At 36.2% G+C, this 23066-nt stretch overlaps 1 protein-coding gene across 2 annotated transcripts in view; it reads left to right on the top strand.

Moving 5' to 3' along the window:
- Nucleotides 1-23066, top strand: part of SPATA6 (spermatogenesis associated 6) — a 142985-nt gene that overhangs the window by 79072 nt on the left and 40847 nt on the right. Inside the window, exons 9-11 of one of the 2 annotated variants that reach the window (XM_043574929.1) lie at nt 2824-2864; nt 17996-18180; nt 22697-22748. In XM_043574929.1, coding sequence (XP_043430864.1) covers nt 2824-2864; nt 17996-18180; nt 22697-22748 — 278 coding nt within the window. Of the gene's footprint in view, nt 1-2823; nt 2865-17995; nt 18181-22696; nt 22797-23066 lie in introns of both variants that reach the window. The other variant, XM_043574928.1, reaches the window with a different exon arrangement.

The raw sequence follows: 23066 nt of genomic DNA, 5'->3' as shown, positions 1-23066 counted from the left end.
TAAATAAAGCAAGCACAAAGCTTGCTTAAGCAAGCACATGCATGTGTGCAAGCTCTCTGGTGTCTCTTCTTATAAGGGCACTCTTTCTACCACAAGGGACCTACCTTTGTGACTAGTCTAATCCTAATGACTACCCAAAAGTCCCATCTCCACATACCATCACCTTGGGGGTTAGGGCTTCAACATATCAATTTTGGGAGGATATAGCATTTAGTTCATAACATCTATTTCATGAGGTTATTAGAGAATCAAATAATAGTCAATATTTATTGCATGTGTATTTTCTGCTGGCCTCTATTTTAAGTACTACTATTTTATTGGTTAGTTAAGATAACCTCAAGAATGTTAGAAACTATTATTTTACAGATGAAGAGGTTTAAAGAAGTAAAGTCAAAGTTGGTCAAGATCACACACACACATCACATTACACACACTAATCTGAATTAGCTTTTAATTTTTCTTCATACTTTTCTTAAGTGTGGCCCATGCATTAAGGTCCAGGTTAGCTTTCTTGTCCTTTAGGAATTTTTTTCTGATTGCTTTAGTTTTGAGAGATTTATTTCTGATAGGACTTACTAATTGCATTAATTGCTTGTACCATTCTGACTTCACACTCTTCTTATATGATGCTGTTATTCAACTTTGTATAACTTAACCCAAGTAAAGTACAAGCATTTTAGGACTGCAGGCCATGACTTTTTATGTCTTTTATCTCCTGCTTTTAGAAGATAGTAAGTGAGTAATTATTGGTAAGAGTGATTTAGGGCAAACATTGGGAACCTCAGTAACAGCTTGATTTCTAAAAATAAAAAAATTACAAATCTGTCGTATTAGGGTAAGTTTATAAATGTTTTAATACACTGATACTTTTCATATTACATTAGCTGCAAGAAAGAACATATACCAAGTTCAGAAATTATTACCTTAATTTTCAAAGTTAACATGTGTGGAGAATTAGGTTCATTATGTCCTTATCATTCTTTTATCTCTCCTGCTCCTGTGGCCATGCTGTACATTATTAGACTTTATGGAAGAGGAGTTGAGATGGGATTTATTTTATTTGTAATTTTGAAAAGCCCTTGAAGTAAGTTGAGTCTTACTGAATTACATGGTGAAGTTGGCCTTGTGTGAAAGACATTGATATTTCAGCTATTCTCTATGATGATTCAGGACACTTGGAAAACAAACAAGATCTTGTGCCGTAAAAGATAGGTGATTAATTGACTGAATATAGACTAGGTCTCTATATAGTCTTTTTTTTTTTTTGATATGATGGCATGGGAAAGTAAAATATAGAATGTTAGAGTGCTTTTGACTAGAATGTATGAGAAGTAGTGGTCATGATGTGCTTGAATGTCAATATATAGAGATTATAGTAGTTAAATGTTGACTTCCTTAAGCAATGAGTAAAAACCCAAAATCTGCATAGTGGTCCTTACCCTGGGAGAGATTTAGAATAGTTTTATAATCCACTTTGTTACAGATACTGTGCTAGAAACTTTTATAAGCTGTGTAATTTAATCATTACTATGACTCTGTGAATCAAAGTAGCCATTGTCTTCATACTTTTTTAAAAAAAAATTTTTTTTAACGTTTATTTATTTTTGAGACAGAGAGAGACAGAGCATGAATGGGGGGAGGGTCAGAGAGAGAGAGGGAGACACAGAATCTGAAGCAGGATCCAGGCTCTGAGCTGTCAGCACAGAGCCCAACGGGGGGCTCGAACTCATGGACCGCGAGATCACGACCTGAGCCGAAGTCGGACGCTCAACCGACTGAGCCACCCAGGCGCCCCATCTTCATACTTTTAAAATGAGGAAAGAAACACAGATTAATTCTATAACTTGATCAAGGCAATATGTTCGATAAGTGGTAGAGTCAGAAATTGCAGCTAGGCTTGTTGACTTAGAATTTGACAGTAATGATGTTGATGATGGTGTTAATAATAGTAGCTAACATTTATTTTAATGCCTTACATGTGATCTCTAATATAATATTTAAAGCAGATTATGATGAGATAGATGAGGAATCTGAGACTTAGAAAGGTTGGATAATGAGGCTGAAGTTATACAAGAGGTGCTGGGGACTGGACCATAATGCAGATCTATTTGTCAACAAGGTCTATACACTTATGCTACCACATGAGCTACCACACTCTGAAGCTGGTCCTGTTTCCATTATACTCACTCAAATCAAGCATGGATTCACATACAGTTTGATAATATCTATCAAATATATACATTCAAATTATATTTTGTCATAAACTGGTTTATCAATTAAAGATTATCCATTTCATATAGGCAAATTGGATTAGCAACAAAAAAATTATTCCGGTCTATATTCTGATATATCCTACTCTAATGAAAATAGTATTTGTGGAATCACTTAATTATTGAAGAACTGATACAGATTTTTAAAATAAAGTTTATTTATTTTGAGAGAGAGAGAGCACAAGCATGCACAAGCAGAGGAGGGGCAGAGAGAGAGGGAGTGAGAATCCCAAGCAGACTCCATGCTGCCAGCACAGAGCCCCACGTGGGGCTTGATCCCACAAACTGTGAGATCATGACCCAAGCTAAAATCGAGTCAGATGCCTAACTGTAGGAGCCACCCAGGTGCCCCAAGAACTGACACAGATTTTAACTTGTGTTATATCATCTTTACTTATAAAACATTGTTAATGGACTTTAAGGTATTTCTGAAAACTGCTGTATGAAATTATAATCATAGAAATAGAATTGCAAAAACCAAAAATGAACCCAAATTTTCTTCTTTTTAGTATGAAATATTTATTGTTTAATTCTTTGATATACCCTTTTACAGATCATTCTCATCTTGGTTACTACCGACCCAAGGATTATAAGGTATGTAGTATAAATTACTGAATGGTAATTCTCCTGGCTTCACATAAAAGCATATGTACATTATTTATATGTGTAGTCAGAGATTATCATAATCATTTCGTCAAGAAAATATACAAACAGTAATTGTCATATCATGGAATATCATTATTTTGGCTACATTGTTAAGTGGTAGAATAGACTTTTCATTGACTGTCTTCCTGTAACAGTTTGTGGCTTTTGATTATTCATTTAGATTAATTACTTATTGAATGTGTTTTGTGTATGTATATGTATATATGTGTGTGAGAGAGACATAGAGAAATTGATTGTAACTTTTAGTAATACCTCACACAGTACTGTTTCTTTTTTTTTTTTAATTTTTTTTAACGTTTATTTATTTTTGAGACAGAGAGAGACAGAGCATGAATGGGGGAGGGTCAGAGAGAGAGAGAGGGGGAGACAGAGAATCTGAAACAGGCTCCAGGCTCTGAGCTGTCAGCACAGAGCCCGATGCGGGGCTCGAACTCACGGACCGCGAGATCATGACCTGAGCTGAAGTCGGCCGCTTGACCGAGCCACCCAGGCGCCCCCACACAGTACTGTTTCTAAACTTCAGTCATCTATAGAGCATCCTTATAATTTTTACAGGATCTCCATGCAATTTATGCTATTCTCTTTAAATTCACTTTTGTATTTATCTCACTATTATAAATGAAAAATCAGTATCCTATGTTTTAAATGGATGATAGTCCTAAAGGATACAATGAACAAAACAATGTTACTAAGTTCAGGCTAGATAACAGTTGTTTTCCAAAGGCTTGGAGGCATGTTCTCTATTTCTTAAAATGAGATAAGCGGTGATAGGTGTGGAAGACACAACAATAACTAACTGAAAGAGAATTGAAAAGATAATACATTTTTTTCTTTGTAATTCAGTGTAATTTAGTGTATGTCCATGTGCCATGTAAAATAATCTTGTATATCATCTAAAATCACTTGGGGTACCACATTAAATTATCTGCTATACCACTCGTAGTTTGTGTCCTCCATTTTGAGAAGCATTGTCTCAGAGTTTGTCGTTTCTCTTCCTAAGTGAAAGCTTCTTGATAAGGCGTGTCATTGTATTTGAGAAAACAACAAGAACAAAAAAATCATAACTTTCCTTACAATATCTTTGCTTATTTATTTGAAAATAATTTATTTTGTGCTTACTGGCACTGAATAGCATAGTTTGAGTACTTTGCCAGGCTTTGAGCATGATAAAAGAACTATGGAACAGTTAAGTAATGAGTCAAGGCACTGTCTGACTAAAGGCTCACATCTAACAGTATCATAATTATGTAGATGGAACTTTATAAAAATTCATTCTAGGTACTAAATTGAAATTATTGACAATGGAGAATGGGAAATTTTTTATTTTTGACAAGTTTCCAGGTGGTTTTGATGCAGTTCTCTTGGCCATCAATCCAAATTTTGGCATTTGAGAACCACTAGTATGACTATGAATATAATACCATTTGTATTGGTGGAACTGCCCTTTGTATAGCATTTATATATAGTTGTGCCCTTGTTTAAGGCTGCCACTAGAGGAGTATGTGTTGGCATAATTCACCTGATGCAGACCTGCTCTGTTATGTGGAATATATTCAAACACACACACACACACACACACACACACACACACACTCATGTACATGCACACTGATGTGTGTTATATATGTGTATGTGCACACACATGTAAGTCAAAAAGTATAATATTCATTGTCTTGCATGGGGCTCAGGGAAGTCACTTTAGTTGGCCTACTTAAGGGATAAGCCTGTCTTTGTACATTTCCTTCAAGTTATGCTTCACGATTTATAATTATATATTTATTTTCATCTTTATTTGCATCTTTGTTTAAAATCCGCTTGTTTTACTAATCTCTAAGTTCCAGGATGATAGGGACCTTATTGATCTAGCTTATCGATAATTGCTAGTACCTAGCATATTATCTGATGTATGGTGTGGATTCCTAAAGATGTGTATTGTGTGAGTGGATTATTAACAGAAAATAAGCAAACCAAATATATAAAAATACAGAATGAAGAGACAGGGATAAAGTTACAGGTTACCAGTATTTATCCTAAAGTAATTATATGTTGGCTTATAAAGTAAGCTGTATGTTGGCTGGTCCATTTAAAGATGGGTGTATATGTTTGCAATCTTCTTTTCCAAATGAATTCTTTGAAAGAACTGAACTTCTTAATTCTGTCCCACTTTCACCTCTGGATTCTTTACTTTTAGGGTTAGAGTAGAAATTTACCCTTGTAAGGCAGTGGGTGGTAAGTAAGGTCACAGGATTATTTTTGTATTCAAGGGGTAGATTTTCATAGAAATGTATATATAGTCTTGAGCACTGCTATCTTCTCTATGGAAAGAATAAAGGCTCTTCTTATAGGCACATAGTAGCTGGTTAATAAATATTCAGGTAGTAGATAGAGCACTTGGATTTCTACAAGGAAAAATGTCATAAATGTGGGAGTGCTTGCAAAAAAATTTCTGGAAAAATGGAACTTTGCCTAAATTCTGTTGAGAAATATATTTTGCATAGGCAAGAGAAGGAAAGCAATGTGGAAACATCTTGGGATTTGGAATAAGTGCAGTGTCCTGGGAGAAAAGAGAAACTACTAGTCTCGTTTGAGTGGAAGGTGTATACTGAGGGATATTGGCTTTTTAACATCCTTATTTTCTATTTTTCCTACTTTTCTTTATCTTTTAAATCTGCTGCTTCCCTTTTTAATATTTGTAGTTGCTTGGTCATTGTATATTCTTTTGGCCAAACTCAACTCTCTTTACCCTGAATGCATTATAACCAGCTGTTCTCATAAACACTCATGTTCTTTTAGTTTCATGTCTCCTCTGTTCTACCATTATTCCATCTGAATCATTGGCTGCTTCTCTCCCCTATGTGTACTTCCATGTGCCTGTGTATAATAGGCATTCATTTAATACACTGGTTCTCAGTAGACATTGTACTACTATCAAGGTGGCATTTTAGACATTAACAGGGACTGTTATTACAGTCATTGAGGGGAAGTACTCTTAATATTTAATGATCAGGGACATGAGGTATTCTACCAATAATGGGACTGTTCCAAACAATGAGGAATTCTTATGTCCTACATGGCTTTCAGCTGTTTCACCAACCATAATGGAGGTGAAAAACATGTTCATAATTATTAGAACCAGTCTAACTCTACATAAAACAAGAGTACCTTTACATTGTTTTGAGATACAGCATATATTGTAGGAATACAAATATATTATAAAGATTATACTTTGTTTTGTTAAAAATATATGGTGTAGTATTATACCATGATGAAGTATACAGCAGCTTATTTATTTTCCTGGTTTTCTTGTATGGAATGGCTTATGATCTTCTTACATTTTATTTATATCTTTTTAAATGTTCATTTATTTTTGAGAGAGAGAGAGAGAGAGAGAGAGAGAGAGAGAGCGTGAGCAGGGTAGGGGCACAGAGAGAGAGAGAAGGAAACAGAGAATACCAAGCTTGCAGTACAGAGCCCGATGCAGGGCTTGAACTCACGAACTGTGAGATCCTGACCTGAGCCAAAGTCAAGAGTTGGATGCTCAACTGACTGAGCCGCCCAGGCTCCCCATGATCTACTTACATTTTAAAACTTCAAACTTATTGGGGAGCCTGGGTGGCTTAGTCGGTTGAGTGTCTGACTTCGGCTCAGGTCATGATCTCTTTGGGTTTGTGAGTTCGAGCCCCACGTTGGGCTCTGTGCTGACAGCTCAGAGCCTGGAGCCTCCTTCAGATTCTGTGTCTCCTCCTCTCTCTGCCCCACTCATGCTCTGTCTCTCTCTGTCTCTCAATAATAAATAAATGTTAAAAAGAATTTTTTTTCAACTTCAAACTTATTTATGTGAGTGCAAACATCCTTTATATTTTTTAGAATAGTCATACTTGGCATTTATGTATTGAAGTGTGTATTTTAAGCCATGTTCCATAGGGGTGCCTGGGAGGCTCCATTGGTTAAGCGCCGGACTTCAGCTCAGGTCATGATCTCACGGTTTGTGAGTTGGAGCCCCACGTCAGGCTCTGTGCTGACAGCTCAGAGCCTGGAGCCTGCTTCGGATTCTGTGTCTCCCTCTCTCTCTGCCCCTCCCCCACTCTCACTCTGTCTGTCTCTCAAAAATAAATAAACATTAAAAAAAATTAAGTCATGTTCCATTAATTTCTCTATACTACAATTAAGACAATTCATTGATTTATTTTTTTGGAAAGTGGGTATGTAAGAAGTTACATTTTTATTTTTTTAATTTTTAAAAATATTTTTAAGTTTAGTTTTATTTATTTTTGAGAGAGAGAAAGCAGGGGAGGGGCAGAGAGAGAGGGAGACAGAATCCCAAGTAGGCTCCACACTGCACAGAGCCTGATGTGGGGCTTGAACTCACAAACTATGAGATCAGACCTAAGCCGAAATCAAACCAACTGAGCTACCCAGGCACTCCATAAGTTACATTTAAAAAAAATTTTTTTTTAAATGTTTATTTATTTCTGAGACAGAGACAGAGCACGAGTGAGGGAGGGGCAGAGAGAGAGGGAGACACAGAATCAGAAGCAGACTCCAGGGTCTGAGCTGTCAGCACAGAGCCCAACGCGGGGCTCAAACTCACAAACCGTGAGATCATGACCTGAGCTGAAGTCGGTCGCTCAACCGACTGAGCCACCTAGGTGCCCCTGTAAGTTACATTTTTAATACGTTTAATTTCGGTATATAAAAGACGGCAATACAAAGTATTCATTTTTAACATGAGGGCTGTCTTAGTTTGGGCTACTGTAATAAATACCATAGACTGGGTGCCTTAAACAACAGAAATTTGTTTTCTCACAGTTCTGGAGGCTGGACAGTAGAAAAGCTCAGGGTGCCAGGCATTCTGGTATCTTGTGAGAGCTCTCTTCCTAGCTTGCAGACAGCTGCTTTTCACTGCGTCCTCACATAGCAGAGAGAGTGAGAGTGTGTGTGCACATGTGAGCACAAAGTCTGGGGTCTCCTTATGAGATCGTCAATCCTTTCAGATTAGAACCTCACCTATGTGACCTCATTGAACCTTAATTCCTTACTTCAGTCGCAGTGGGAGTTAGAGCTTTGACATAGGAATTTTGGGGAGACACAGTTCTGTCCTTTGCAGGGGCTTTTGGACTAAAGGTTGAAAAATCAATGATGCCATGTATAATCAGTATCTGAATAAATGAATGGCTCTATATCTAATAACAGAATATTTCTGGAAAGCTTTATAGAACCCATTTTACTTGGGCCTTTAAAAATACATCCTTTCTGGCTTCAGTTTGGCCTTCAGTGCTGCTTGATCATTTTATTCTCTTGTTGATTCTATAACATAGTCTAGACTTTCTAAGTTCTACTTCTCATTTTCTATACATGACTTCATATTCTACTTCGTCAAAGAAAATGTCAGTTGTGGATGGAATTTTTCTCAGTTGTCTTCATCTCTACTTCAGTCTTCCTATTAATCTCCACTTTGTTTTTCCTTCTACTCTGCCTTCTTAATCATGTTAACACCTTTGCATTTATTTATTTTGACCATAAAACATAATAATAAAAAACAACTTAAATTTGTATAATGGGTTCCAATTTTAAAGCTTTTCATATTTATTATATAATTGGATTATATGCAGACTTATAAATTGAACAGGAATTTTTACCCCCGTCTTAAATGACAGAAAACAAATTTTGCAAATCTGAGAAAGAGCTCAGTCTGCATCCCTGTGTCTTTATCATCCTCTCTCCCTCCTTTCACTGTTAGACATTCAAGTAAACATTGCTTCCATTTCTTTATCCATTAGTCCAAAACTATTTGGAGACAACGAATTTTATGAGAACTCTCAAAACTGAAGAGTCCTTCTGTTTCTTTAAAAGAGATAGGAAATCACCTTTGTGGAACTGAAGAAGCAGACCTTGCTTTAGGCAAAATTGTGAAATACACGTGGGATATATGGTTGATTTCTGGTAGCCTTAACATCACTTTTAACATCCTCACATGCCTTAGCATTGCCTTATTACACTGGGTGCCTCTTTCATTTGGCAGAATATGGATTTTATATGTCTTCCTAAACTTGTGAAAGTAAATTTAATGTTTTGATAGCTAGGTGTGTGGTATCTGGTGGATACTTAACTCGTGTTTGAATTTATGAATAAATATCACATCAAAGTCAGAGTTTTCTGCTTAGATTTTTGTATTGCCTATAATCTGGCTGCTCCTACTCCTTGTGTTCCCATTATGTCATCACTGTCTTTCTTATCTAGGTCATGTCTACATTTCTACTTCTGGATTTTAACTCAATGTATTAGGGTAATGCCAGATGTTCTGAAACTTTACTATTACAATGTTTTAACACAACGTAAGTTTTATTTCTCATTAACAGTCCAGTGCATCTGTTTCTTAAAAGCCTGGAAGTGCTCTAAGTCACTTCTTATGTTCCATTGACAAGAACTGGTCACGTGGCCATATCTAGAAGCACAGGGAGGAGAGTGGCTAGTAAGTAGGGATCCTGGGTAGGCAGCCAATTCCCACTAATCTTATGCTTCATAAGAGGGGACACAAATTTTAGTGGACAGCTAACCATATCTGACACAGTCTACCCCTCTAACCCCCAAATATCTTTGCATACCTTTCTTCCCTCACATAGAACATAATCATGTCCTCCTCAAGAAAGACCACTCAGAGTTCCCTGCAGTCACTTGAATGTAGCTTGAAGGCCAGGATCTTGGGGTGATGGACAGGCCAGTCCATCAGATGTAGATAGGACTTCTTATGATCTGGTGACCTGTGAATTGGCATGATCTCTCCCCTATCTCACATTCCCACCCTACCTGAATGCCATTTCTGATCTACTTTGTTAGAGCAGGAGCAGGATAGCTGGGGACCTGGGTGCCCTGACTTGAACAAGGGAAAACTAGAGGGTAAAGAGCAGTTCTCAGTCTGCAACAGTGCTGAATCATGCCAGGTGAGCTTTGTGAATACCCTGCTGCCCTGACAGCAGAGGTATTTCTTTGCATAGACATTGGTGAAATTATGTTGCTTAGAATAGTAACTGTATGACTTAAAATTATAGTGTGAATAGGTGTAAGAAGCTTGAATCTAACTTGGAGGGGACATGGACCTAAATGGAAACCAATATACAAGTCTGGTAATGTTGGTCCGTGTGCTGCTTGCGTGCTTTGTGTCTTGTGCCCCAACCTAGCGGTTGTCTCAAATGGGAGACCTGACAAGTCTGCACTTCTAGGAGGATGGAAGGTTTGGAAGCAATCTCTTCTACAGCAGTTTTTTCCCATGGAGAGAACAAAGAAACACTGAAGAAGTTTTCATGATACTTTGACAAGTGACCCACGGCAGAGTTTTTATTATGAGGATTGTGGTGTGATGAGAATTTCAGAGCCTGTTCATCCATGGGCCTAACTCGAGGATGGATTTGGTAGCTCGACATTTTTTCATTTTCCTATGATCTTCTTCTCACAGACTCACAACAAAAAGTCACAAAGATAGAGATATATTAGTATTGTTGATAAAAAGACAGACATCCACCAGGATACAAATTTTCCAATCCGATCAGTAAAGATTAGTAAAGGGTTCTGCATCCTAGGAGACGAAGTAACTAAGCACTTGGGAAGTTTAACAAAAGGAAATCAGAGCCCAGACTCAACACCAAAGTTCATTCACCTTACTACTGCAGTCAGAGACTCACAGCAGGGAAGCTCACGAAGTCTCAGAAGAGTACAGTTTCTAAGTTGAAGGTTTTAGCTGTGGCAGCATGTGGGTGTCTATTTATATCTTAGTAGACTGTTAGGATTGTCAACTGCCAACTCACCAAAACCACCAGAATAACTAAATAATCTGTTGATACCAAGCAGAGCTGAGTTTCTGACATAATGCTTTAAGGTAGCGCCACCACTTGGACAGTCTGAGTAGTGTCTCTGAAAGGAGAAGGTTAGGGGCAGATATGTATAGGGTTTTGGGGTCTGAGCTCCAGTGTTTTAAGGTAGGGCTTTTAATGAGGGAATCTAATTGACAAAGTTTGTGATATAAAAGTTTGGGATTAATGAACACAAAGATTGGGTTCTTAAAGCGAGTCTTGATAAGTAAACACTTGATTTGATAAGGAAGGATTTGTCCAGTTGAGTGATCTTTTCTTCCGAGAAGGGAATTATTTGCCCAGATTAAGAATCTGTTGTTTCAAGAAGGGAGCTGATTGATGATTGAGCAGACCGTTTGTTCAGGTAAATGATTTATGGGAATGTCTTGAAGCAAATGATGGTATTTACTGGTTTGTAGCATTGTTTTCTTGGGCAAGAATTTCCTTGAACTCATGGTAAAGTCACATTGAGGTAGGTGGGTCTCAGTTCTTAGATCTGATATTTAAGCCATGTGAATGCAGGTGGTCTCAGTTCTCACGTGTCTCAGTAAAGATATGTATGCTTTTCCATTAATCTGTTACACATAGTTAGATTTATTCCTAGAAACCTTATAGTTTTGGTTCCTACTGTAAATAGGAATGTAATGTAAACTACATTTTTTGTGTTTTACTGATATATAGGTTTGAAGCTGATTTTGTATAACATTTTTGTCATAGATATTCTTGAATTTTTTAATAGAAGAAACTATCATTTGCGAAATGAATTTTATTTATGCCATTCGAAATATTTCTTTGTCTTAACTTTCTAATATCTTCAGTACAGTGTGAATAAAAGTGGTGATAGGGGACGTGGCAGGGACAGTTACTGCTTATTGGCTGTTTGTATCCTCTTCCAGCTTTTCAAGCCCTTTTGCAGTTATTTAGGACCTACTCTAGCCGATGGGCTATGAATGAAAATTATGTGGATCCCTTCCATCTGAACCCTCTCTTGTTTCAGTGACAATGAGGCCTCACGTTCTAGATCATACAGCTATAAGTTGCTCAGTGTGTCTCATCAAAACAGTCCTTAGACAGTTTTTGTGAGGTGTGATTTTTCTTGCTAACCTCTGTTACCATAAAGCACGGGGAAAAATGAACCTTTATTATGTTAAGCCACTGATTTTCAAATTTAATTTGCTACCGCAGCATAGCCTAATACTGTGTTTTCTTGTCTTGATCCTGTCTTTGATAGATAGGATCATGTCTGAGGTTTCACACCTATGAATGTTATTTGCAGTAGATTTTTGTTAAATATCCTTTGGCAAGTTAACTAAGTTCCTTTTGAGATTTCTTGTTTGCAAAGAATATTTTTTAATTATGAATGGATGTTGAATATTATCAAACGGATTTTTTTCAGCATCTATTGATTGATACTGATTTTTTTCGTAGTGAATTAATAGATTTTCTAATGCTCACCTATCTTTGTATTCTTTGAATAAACCCAACTTGGTCATGTTATATATATATTTTTAACATTACTGAATTTAATTTGTTAATATTTTATTTAACACTTTTCCCACATATGGTTTCTAGTGAGGGTGGTCTGTAATTCCCCTTCTACTTTCCATGAGTGGTTTGGTAGCATTATTATGATCACATCATAAAATTAATTGGGTATGCCTTCTTTCTTCTTTGAGAACAGTTTGTCAGTTTGTTCCTGAGGTCTGTAGTTTGGGCTGTTAGTAAATCAGATTGTGAGACCATCTTCTGTGAGACTTTCCTTTCAGGCATCCTGGGAGGCTTGGGCTCTGGAGTTTTCCACTTGAGAGATCTGCCGTAGATCTCTCATGTGTCACTAGCCTGAGACCCCCTCACTTAATAGCTATTTAACTTTGCTTCAGTTTCCTCTCCTATGAAGTGGACAGAATCAAAATATTTCATAAGGTTGTTGTGGCGATTAAACAAGTTATTTATATAAATGCACAGAACAGTGGTCTAAGAAGGGAACCCTCCATACACACACATACACACAAGGATTGATCTATTTAGGAATTACTTACGATTTTCATTGCATTATTTTGGAATTTCTTGAATTCTCTCCAGTGTAAAGAAAGTATATCTTTCTAAAACCAATCCAGATAGCTGAGCATATGGATTTTTAAACTGGGTAAGATAGGAATTGATTATTCACTTGAAATAGGATTCACTAAGGAATGTTCTTGGCAAAACTGAGAAATTGCTTCTCTCTCTTTTGAATGAGAACCATACTTTCTTCTTATCATCCTAAAAGTAGTACCTATACTGCACTTTCTCCTACAATCCTTAGTCTCAACTACTTCCCAGCTAATTCCATTAGAATTATTTGTATTTGTTTCTTAAATTTTATGCTCCATGACAAAGAAGAAGTTTTAGAACGTGGTGTTTATACCAGGCATTAAGTCAGTTCAACAGATGCTTGTTGGATAAGTGATTTCCTGTTTCCCATTATACTCAGTAGTTAATTATTCCTTCTATTAATTGGACCTTGAAGTTCCCATAAAATTTTATGGCCATAAATATGACTTATCAGCTTATAATGTAAACAACTTTTCAGGAATCTTATTTCATAAGTATGGTATAACCAAACCATTATATATCACAAATTTGAGAAGTGTGTCATTTGTATAATTGCATATATGGAATTACAATGAATTTTGTGTATGAAACTTTTCTACTTGTAACAGTTTTAGAGTGGTTTAAAAATACTAGATTTTTTATCTCGATACATTTTAACATTTGTAATATTGGAATTGTTACATACTGGAGATCTTAGAACAGACATTTAAAGATTTCCATAAATGTAAAAAGAAAAAGAAAAAAAGTCTTTTTGCTGAAATATGAAGATTACTGTAAACAGAGGAAATAACTATTATTCTTCATAAACTAAACCCTCTGCTTTGTGTTTTCACAATTTTACCACATTTTTGTGGCAAATCTGCAAGGTTATTTCCCCAGTTTGTATATAAGGAAACTAAAGCTTGGAAAGAAATGACCCGCTCAGGGTCACATAATTGGTAGGGATTTGAACCCAGGTCTTTGGACTGTAAGCCAGTGTTCTTGAAGAATTGTCCAAGAGATGGAACTCTTCTGTAATGAGCCAAAGAGATAATATTCCATGTGGTTTTGAAGTAAATAAGTAACCTATGGAAAACTCACAAGAGCTATGGAAATGTCTTAAGCTAAGGCTTAAGACTGAAAGTTTGAAATGGATTCTTATCCAAGACTTACTCCCTCATTATACCTTTAGTCCCCCATGCAGATATAAAACTTTACCAAACAAATGTTTGCTGTAATTCCATGGAAAGAATATATCCTAGCTGTGGTCCGATGGCACACTTATTATATATCTATTCAGTTCTAATTTCCTTCCTCATTATTTTATCATTGTTTTTTCATGTCTGCCCTCATGGATTATAACTTCTTTGAGGTCTTCTGTTACATTTATTTGTGATTGTTGTCTCCTCCCTTGTTTAGTACTTGATACATAGAATATGCTTAAAAAATGTTGAATAGTATTGAGTTACAGCACTTAAGTTTCTCTACAATGTGCTCCTTTCCACCTCTAAGATACTGTCTCTCCTATTAGTTTCCTATAGAGATAGCCAAGTTATTGTCATCTGTGGTCCTCTTGCCTTGTGCCTTTTCCCCCATTCTGACTGCCCTTTCTCCTTTTCTCTACTAATGGCCTTGATTCCAGTCCCACCTTCTCCATGAGACTTCCACCATTTAGACCAAAATCTTTGAATATCCTTCTGTATTGTCATTATGATGTATTTGATGCAGGTTATCTTGTCAGTTATCTTTGTGTTTATGCCCCATCTCATCTGGATTGTAAGTTCAAACCCCTATACCTTTCTAGATATGAGTATTAGCTAACATGTGGTGCAAGAGATTGTCAGTGAATATTCTTATAAATAGAGGAACATGGCTGTGTTTAAAATATTGCTGACTAGTTTGGGGAGAAAATTTAGTAAAAAAAAAAAAAAAGGAAAAAGAAAAATGAAGTGGTCTGCGAACCAACATGACTCAGTTGGCATTGAAGTTAATGAAGAGAAAATAATCTGTACCATAAGCCAAGAGACTCATATTTGGATAGAATTCTAGAAACAGCATTACAGCACTTTTTTTCTTTCCTATCAGTCTCTTCACATATATGCTTAACATTTGTTGACTACGGACATCTTTGATCTTGTTTTTGACATTCACTGTGCTTTTACTTTATGTGAACAACTAACATTGAAATAATTTCCAATTTTTATTCAATCTAGATCATATATTTCTTGGTCAGTTATTTGGGACTGTAACTGAGCCGTTTGAACCATGTGCTGTTTGGTTCTGGGATGAAAGCTTGGTTCTCTTAGCTGATTGCTGAGTCACCATATGTTGCTCTAATTCTGGAAAGCAGTGAAAATTGTGGTAGTATTGAAGCAAAAAGTTGTGTTGGACTGGTGTTTTAATAATAAATGACTTATATTTATTGTATAACTAATTCACACACCTAGATGTTCTATAACATACTTTAAATTATGGAGAATCTATAAGATAGTGATTACTTACTTTACATATGAGGGGAATAAGTCTGAGAAATATAAGGTATCTTTCTTAAAGGCCAGATATTTACCAAATAGTACTGCTAGAACATTTGCTCATAAAGGCAGGGACTTAGTTGTGTTCACTGTTGTAGTCCCAACACTTAAAATAATGACTGGAGATTAAATATTTATTAAATGAGTGCAATTTCTCTCTCTCATTCTCTCTTGAACTCAACTCCAGATTATCACTCCCATCACTCCATCAGTGCTACTCTTGTTGATGTTACTGATGACTCTCCAATTGCTAAAATCCAAAGTTCCATTCTCAGTCTTTTCCAATTTGATTTATCAGCATATTTAACTTAGTTAGTTACTCCCCTTACTTGAAATGCATTCTTCAACTGACCACACATTCTCCTGTTTCTTCCCCTTCTTCGCTGCCCACTCCTCAGTCTGATGTTTCCTTGCTATCTTCTCAGCCTTTCAGTAGTGGAGTATTCCCCAGGGCTCTGTCTTCAGATGTAATCTTCTTTCTACTTATGCTCACTTCCTTGGTGATATCACCTAGTGCCCTATCTTTAAATACCATTTATATCTTTATCCTGGACTCTTCTCCTGAATTCTACTCTAATATGTTGGGTGATTAATAAATTAATAGGTATAAGCAGCTCAACATGTGCAGAAACAGGCTCCTAATATTTACTCTTCTATCCTTCCAGTTGGAAGGGTGTAACTAAATCATATAAACCCAATTCTTCTGGTTGATTAGGCCAAAAAACTGGTGTTATCTTTGACATCCAGTCCATTAGCGAATCCTGTTGGCCCTATCTTTCAAATGCCTTTTCAATCTGATCACTTTTCACCTCCATTGGTATCATTCTTATTCAAGCCAGCATCCTTTTCCATATTTTGTTATAATCATTTCCTAGCTGATTTCCCTGTTTCTGCCACTCTATAGACAGTTCTTAACAAAGTAGCCAGTGAGATCTTATTAAAAAAAAAAAAAAGTTACAGCATAGAATCCCAAATCCTTAAAACTACCTTTTTGACCTCATTACCTACTATTTAGTTCAGCCCTATTGGTTTCCTTGCTATTTCTTTTTTTTTTTTAAATTCTTTAAGTTTTTTTTTTTTTTCATTTATTTTTTGAGAGAGAGAGAGACAGTACAAGCAGGGGAGGGACAGAGAGAGAGGGAGACATAGAATTCGAAGACAGGCTCCAGGCTCCAGGCTCTGAGCTGTCAGCACAGAGCCCAACGTGGGGCTCAAACTCATGAATTGTGAGATCATGACCTGAGCCGAAGTTGGATGCTTAACTACCTGAGCCACCCAGTTGCCCCTTCCTTGCTATTTCTAATACATCAGGCGTGCTTTCCACCCCATCCCACAGGATCTTTGTGTTTATTTTTCTCTCCTTCTGGAATGATCTTCCCACAGATGTCCCCATGACTTAGGTCTTGTGGTCTTTAGTAAGATCTTCAGGCCTTTACTCCTTAGGTCTTTACTAAGATATTCTCTTTCTCCGTGAGGTCCCCCTTGATTATCTTATTTCAAATTGCAGCTCCTGGGATGCCTGGGTGGCTCAATAGGTTAAGTGTCTGATTCTTGATTTTGGCTCAGGTCATGATCTCACGTTCATTTCATGAAATCGAGCCCTTTTTCATTCTTCACACTGGCAATGTGGAACTTGCTGGGATTCTCTCTTTCTCTCTTTTTCTGTCCCTCCCCTGCTCTCTCTCATGCTCTCTCTCTCTCAAATAAGTAATAAAATAAAATAAAGTGAAATGAAATGAAATAAAATAAAATTGCATCTCCTTCCTTATATACCCCTCCCACACCACCCATCAGTACCTCTTATCTCCTTTCCTGCTTTATTTTCTTCTTATGCTATTCACCATCCTTTAATATACTATGTATTTTACCTATTTATCTTAGGGTGTGTGTTTAAAACTCCCTCTCCATAGTAGTATGTAAACTTTACTAGAATATAAGTTCCTCATATAAAGGTAGTTATATAATGTTTTTATCCTGATTCATTCATTTGTCTGTCCTCAGAACAAATGAATCAATGAATGAGTATTAGGGTAGAATTCTGTTCTGATTGGCCTGATAGCTAAACTAGGCTGTCATTAGTTTCTGTGTATTGTCCTTTGTTTTATATATACACCCCTATCTTTACCCTACCACTACTCAAAAGCCTTTGGAATTGATAATTGTAAATTTTAGACGTGGAATGAACAATCTAGATGTATTTAATATTTTTTTTAATGTTTATATATTTTTGAGAAAGACAGAGCATGAGTGGGGGAGGGGCAGAGAGAGAGGGAGACACAGAATCTGAAGCAGGCTCCAGGCTCTGAGCTGTCACAGAGCCTGATGCGGGACTTGAACTCACAGACCGTGAGATGCAAGATCATGACCTGAGTCGAAGTCAGGCGCTTAACTGACTGAGCCACCCAGGTGCCCCTAATATTTATTCTTATGGTGGTAACGATTACTGCTACATTCTAAAATTTACCTTCATATATGGCTGTGGCATTATACGTGTTTGTTTTTTTTTTAATTCTTATAAATGTTCTAAGGTGGTGTGTATATGTGTGTATGTATGTAATAAATGTATAGCACATTTATTATGTGTATACAAATATAATTTTTTAAACAGGTTATCAGGACACCCCATGGGAGAGACTACGATGACTCCTTGGAAAGGTGTGATGAGTATTTAAGCTCAAGGTCATGTAGCAAGCCCCAGAATTCAGCAAGGACCCTACTAGTCCATTCAGCACCCTCAACAATGCCGAAGCATTCTCCAAGTCCTGTGCTTAATCGAGCTTCTCTCAGGGAAAGGTAACACTTAGTCTTTCCTACTGTACTGATTTTTTGAATAATCATCATTAAAAAAGAGAAGGCAGAAATAATGTATGTGAACTGATTATTTGTACAAGTATAATTTGATTTTAAAAGGCTTACTTGTTTTTGTTTAGAATATAGTACGTATTGCATAGCATTAGATATTTCTCCCGAGCCCAGTCCTCTTGAAGTGAGTTATTAACTATTAATGGGTTTATTAATTAGGATCACTTTAACCCTAATTCAATACTATGGTTTTTAAAAGTGAAAAATAGTGCATGATGGTTTATTTTCAATAGATCCATAGGGATTTAACATTATAGGCATGGCTTATGTATAAAAATAGCATAGGTTATACTTTCCTTTTAGTGATAATGATGCTGCTATATATTGTTGGTATATGGTATTTATTTTCCTCAAATAACCTCTCCCCAACTCCCCAAGAGAATTTTAATCATGTAAAAATTCCAGCCCTCCTTCTAAAAAAGCTTTGGCAACTGAAGTTAGATACTTGTTATAATTTGAATGTGAAAGAAATAATTCCTCTTTATCTGTTTTTGTTGTTGTTGAATTCAAATTGGAAATTCATTGCCTCACTCACTAATAGTAACATAGAAAACAGTTGTCATAAATTGAAAAAAAAAAACAAAAAACAACCCTACCCTCGGTAGTTTAAAACTTTTATAGAAATTTGAATGCCTCATGGTCCTTGCAACTTAACAGAAGATCATGGGGGAGGAGAAGTGAAGAAAAAAATAAGAGTGGGAGGGAGGCAAACCATAAGAGACTCAAAAACTGAGAATAAACTAAAGGTTGATGGGGGTGGGAGGGAGGGGAAAATGGGTGATGGGCATTGAGGACACCTGTTGTGATCAGCACTGGGTGTTGTATGGAAACCAATTTGACAATGAATTTCATATTAAAAAAAAAAGAAAAGAAATTTGAAAGCCACACATTCTATCAACAACATGGAAATGAAATCTATCTTTAGGTGGTGTCAAAAATCTGAAGTAGCACACCCAGTTTGTATAGCATATTATGACCACCAGACATTAATTGATAAAATTTACACTAACTGTATAGTCTGTCAAAAGTTCATCTCAAAACTGATGGTTTGAGCAAGAGTGTATCAGTTTGGAAGCTGTATTAAAACATCCTTATTCTGAAAGAAAAAAAAGTCCCTATTCTAAACAGATAGATTTCTTTCCCCATTAGCCCTATAAACGTTCAAATGGATGTGTGGAGGTCTGCTGGAGACCCTGAGATAGGGCATTTTGCTTAATGTTGCCTCTAATCTTTGGAATGATGCCTGTGGGATCATCGAGTTCACAGACAGATGGATAGATAAAAAGATATATCTCCATGTTTATATAGAGAGATATGTACCTATGTTTCTATAGGCTTTAAAAGTTCCAGAGAGGGGCGCCTGGGTGGCGCAGTCGGTTAAGCGTCCGACTTCAGCCAGGTCACGATCTCGCGGTCGGTGAGTTCGAGCCCCGCGTCGGGCTCTGTGCTGATGGCTCAGAGCCTGGAGCCTGTTTCCGATTCTGTGTCTCCCTCTCTCTCTGCCCCTCCCCCGTTCATGCTCTGTCTCTCTCTGTCCCAAAAATAAATAAACGTTGAAAAAAAAAAAAGTTCCAGAGAAAGTCTTGAAGAGAGATTTTTCTGCTGAAGACTGGTAACCTGTGTCGCAGTTGCCAGGGGACTTTAATTTCCACATCTGCTCCAGTGGTCAGATGTTCAGATACTCTCTTTTTGCTGACTTTCAGAATTAAGCACTTGTGGTTTTGTTGATTAGGTTCTTTGCCATCTCTGTAGGTTTTCAAGACATTTTTTATCTGTATCTCCTTGGAAATGTTTTGATGAATATTGTTTTATTTTGCTGCTTTTTCACAGATTTTGCAGAACTCTCCAGTTGTCTACCACTGTAGTACAATATAAATTTTAGTCTTGTGTAATTGTATCCTGAGGTCTAATTTCATCCTGGCTTTTGAAGTCTGTTTTTCCAAGTTGACAAATTCGTCACTGAGGCTGTATTCAAAAATTCTTCACTGAAGACAGCTAAACTCAACTGTCCCTTTTTCATATCCCAGTGCAGGTGATGGCTTCCCGTAGCAAGTGGCATTTACACATCTATTCTGATGCTTGGTAGTAGATGCAGTAAGGTCTTTGCTACAAGGAAATGAGTGGTTCTAATATTAAACATTACCTACATGACTAGAGCAAGGTTGAGGTGCTTTTAAAATAATATAATAGCAATTCAGTTTTAAATTCATCTAAGTAAAGTAATAAAACTTTATTAGGGTACTCTTTTAGGGTAGATAAACTTTTTTACTTTTGCTAAGGTGGAACACTTCTACTTTGAGTGTCTGTTTTGCAAAAGATTTATATTTGGTTATAAAGGAAAATAAAATGTCTTTAAGACATATTACTAGGAACAAAAACATTTTGTTCTTTTTAGCACACTCAGTACCACACCTTTAAATATAAGACATTCTCTGATAATGGCTCTTTTAGATTACTGAACAATATACTTACAGGGCATTTATAAAATCCAACAGAATCAATAAACAATTTAAACTGATGTAAAAATAGATTGTATGTCCCAGGCAAAATTGGGAGCATGACAAAACATAAAGCTATAGAAGTTACCTGGGTTAAATATTCATTAAGACGAAATAAGTTTTCCTTTAAGATTTCTGTGAAGTGTTGACTCCTAAATCATGTATATGAATAAACAGACTTTCAAAAACTATTAGTGGGGCTCCTGGGTAGCTCTGTCGGTTAAGTGTCTGACTCTTCATTTTGGCTCAGGTCATGATCTTACGGTTCGTGGGATCAAGCCCTGTGTCAGGCTCTATGCTGTCAGTGCAGAGCCTGCTTGGGATTCTTTCTCTCCCTTTTTCTGTGCCCATCCCCTGCGTGCTGTATACTCTCTCTCTCTGTTTCTCTCTCTCTCAAAAATAAAACTCTTATTAGTGACTGTAAGCAAATAAATTTCTTTATTTATAGTGAAGGTGCCTTTTGCTTGAAGCCCATTTAAAAAATATCTTCGGTAGAGTTAACACACATAAAATGGTTTCAATCTTTATTATAAGTCTTACATTTCAGAAACAGTTTTCTCCTCAAAGTATAAATATTAATATTATGACTTATAATTTGTATTAGGCTGTAAAGTTATTACTAAAAACAGACTAAGAAATACTAGCAAATTTAATTAAAAAGGAGCTGATACTCTTTTTAATCATGCTTACCGTTTTGAATTTTGTAAATGAAGTTAAAGATTGTTAGGCAGTCATTTCTTATACCACAGCACAGACTAGTGGACCCTCTCATAGCACACTGAAGACACCCTGTTGGAACTGCACATTTGGATCTCAGATTTTCAAGATGTGTTGCATATGTAGCAAATATAACAAAGTTGGCCATATATTTGTGTAGCTTCAATAACACTTCCTTTTACAAATATGGGAGATGAAAATTTAGATATAGTTGATCATCCATTAGCGATTACATTCTTTAAAACAGGTTATGTAAATCATTTATCCTGCTAAAGAGTTTATACCTTGTGTAAATATATAAAATTGTAACTTTGTAAGAATAAGCTAGGAGGAAAAAAAGGCAAAGATGTAAGCAATCTAGTAGCATTTTAGTACCCATTCCTTTATGAAGGAATTATCAATAACACTTCGTATAGATGAATTATAATCAGATGGATCTGGAAATTTTCATTATTACTTGTATAAAATAAAGTAACTTCAGAATACTAATGCCAGTTTTGAGTTTGAGCGGGAATAAGAAAGAGGAATGGTTGTTTTATTTCTTCTTTAACTCCAAAACTCAGATTTTCATAAAAGTCTCATTTTCCTTTCCTTTTACAATATTCACTTAAAAAGCACATTTATAGGAGAGACTAGAGAAGTGATTGATATCTGTGCTGAGAGGGAATCCTTCAATTTTGATACCCCCCTATCTTCTGAAGGAGTAAGAGCATGATTGCATTCTAAATAATATTTTCATCTATTTGAACATTTTGTTTCATTTCATAAAATTAGTTTTATTGTTCTGTATACTTAAAGGCATTTTATCCATATAATTTAAGAGAGTGTGATTAAATTACTGGAAAATAAGAACTAATTTTAAAGGCACTATACATGGAATTATTGTTCTAATCTGCAGATCTGTATCTTTATTTAGAGATAAAGCTCTAAAGAATTGTGTATGGAAATCATTAAAATGATTAACTACTTAGGTGTGCTCTCCCTAATTCACATCAAACGTTATTATTACTGCTTATTGCACATATTATGAAGGCGTAATATTTCCGTGGAGAATCAGTGCCTGATTTTACATCTGCCTCTCATCTTTGGTCAAAGAAGAAAATATGCTATTTAAATCTTTCTGTGTCATCACACCGGGATAAGAAAAAACAATGACTTTTGGTGTCTGGCATTTGGACAGATTTCTTTCTCTCCCTCTGGCTACAAGTCACCTTTGTTTTTTATGCCTACAGATTCCATTCTGATTGGTGTTCACCTTCAAACTGCGATGAGATCCATGACCGGGTAAAAAATGTCTTGAAATCACATCAGGCTCATCAAAGACATTTATATGTTAGTTTCTAAAATTTCCTCTTGAAGGCCTTTTCTAATTGGGCAAGAGAACCACTCCAGATGCTTAAACCTGTAATAGTTAATCACTGAAAGAGAAGAAAAAAAGATACAACCTCCATTTGATGGAAGTCAGTGGTTTTGCTAAAGGCAACATCTCTAACTTCCTCTTGACCTGAGTCATTGTGCAAAATGTTTGACATCATCTGAACTCTAAACAGTGTTATTGATCACATCTCGTAGTAAGTAGTGACTTTATGATAATTATTTTAT

The sequence above is a fragment of the Prionailurus bengalensis genome, chromosome C1 (assembly GCF_016509475.1).
Source record: "Prionailurus bengalensis isolate Pbe53 chromosome C1, Fcat_Pben_1.1_paternal_pri, whole genome shotgun sequence".
Taxonomy (NCBI): domain Eukaryota; kingdom Metazoa; phylum Chordata; class Mammalia; order Carnivora; family Felidae; genus Prionailurus; species Prionailurus bengalensis.
The sequence above is the reverse complement of the archived record's forward strand: the minus strand, read 5'-3'. Positions and strand labels throughout refer to the sequence as shown.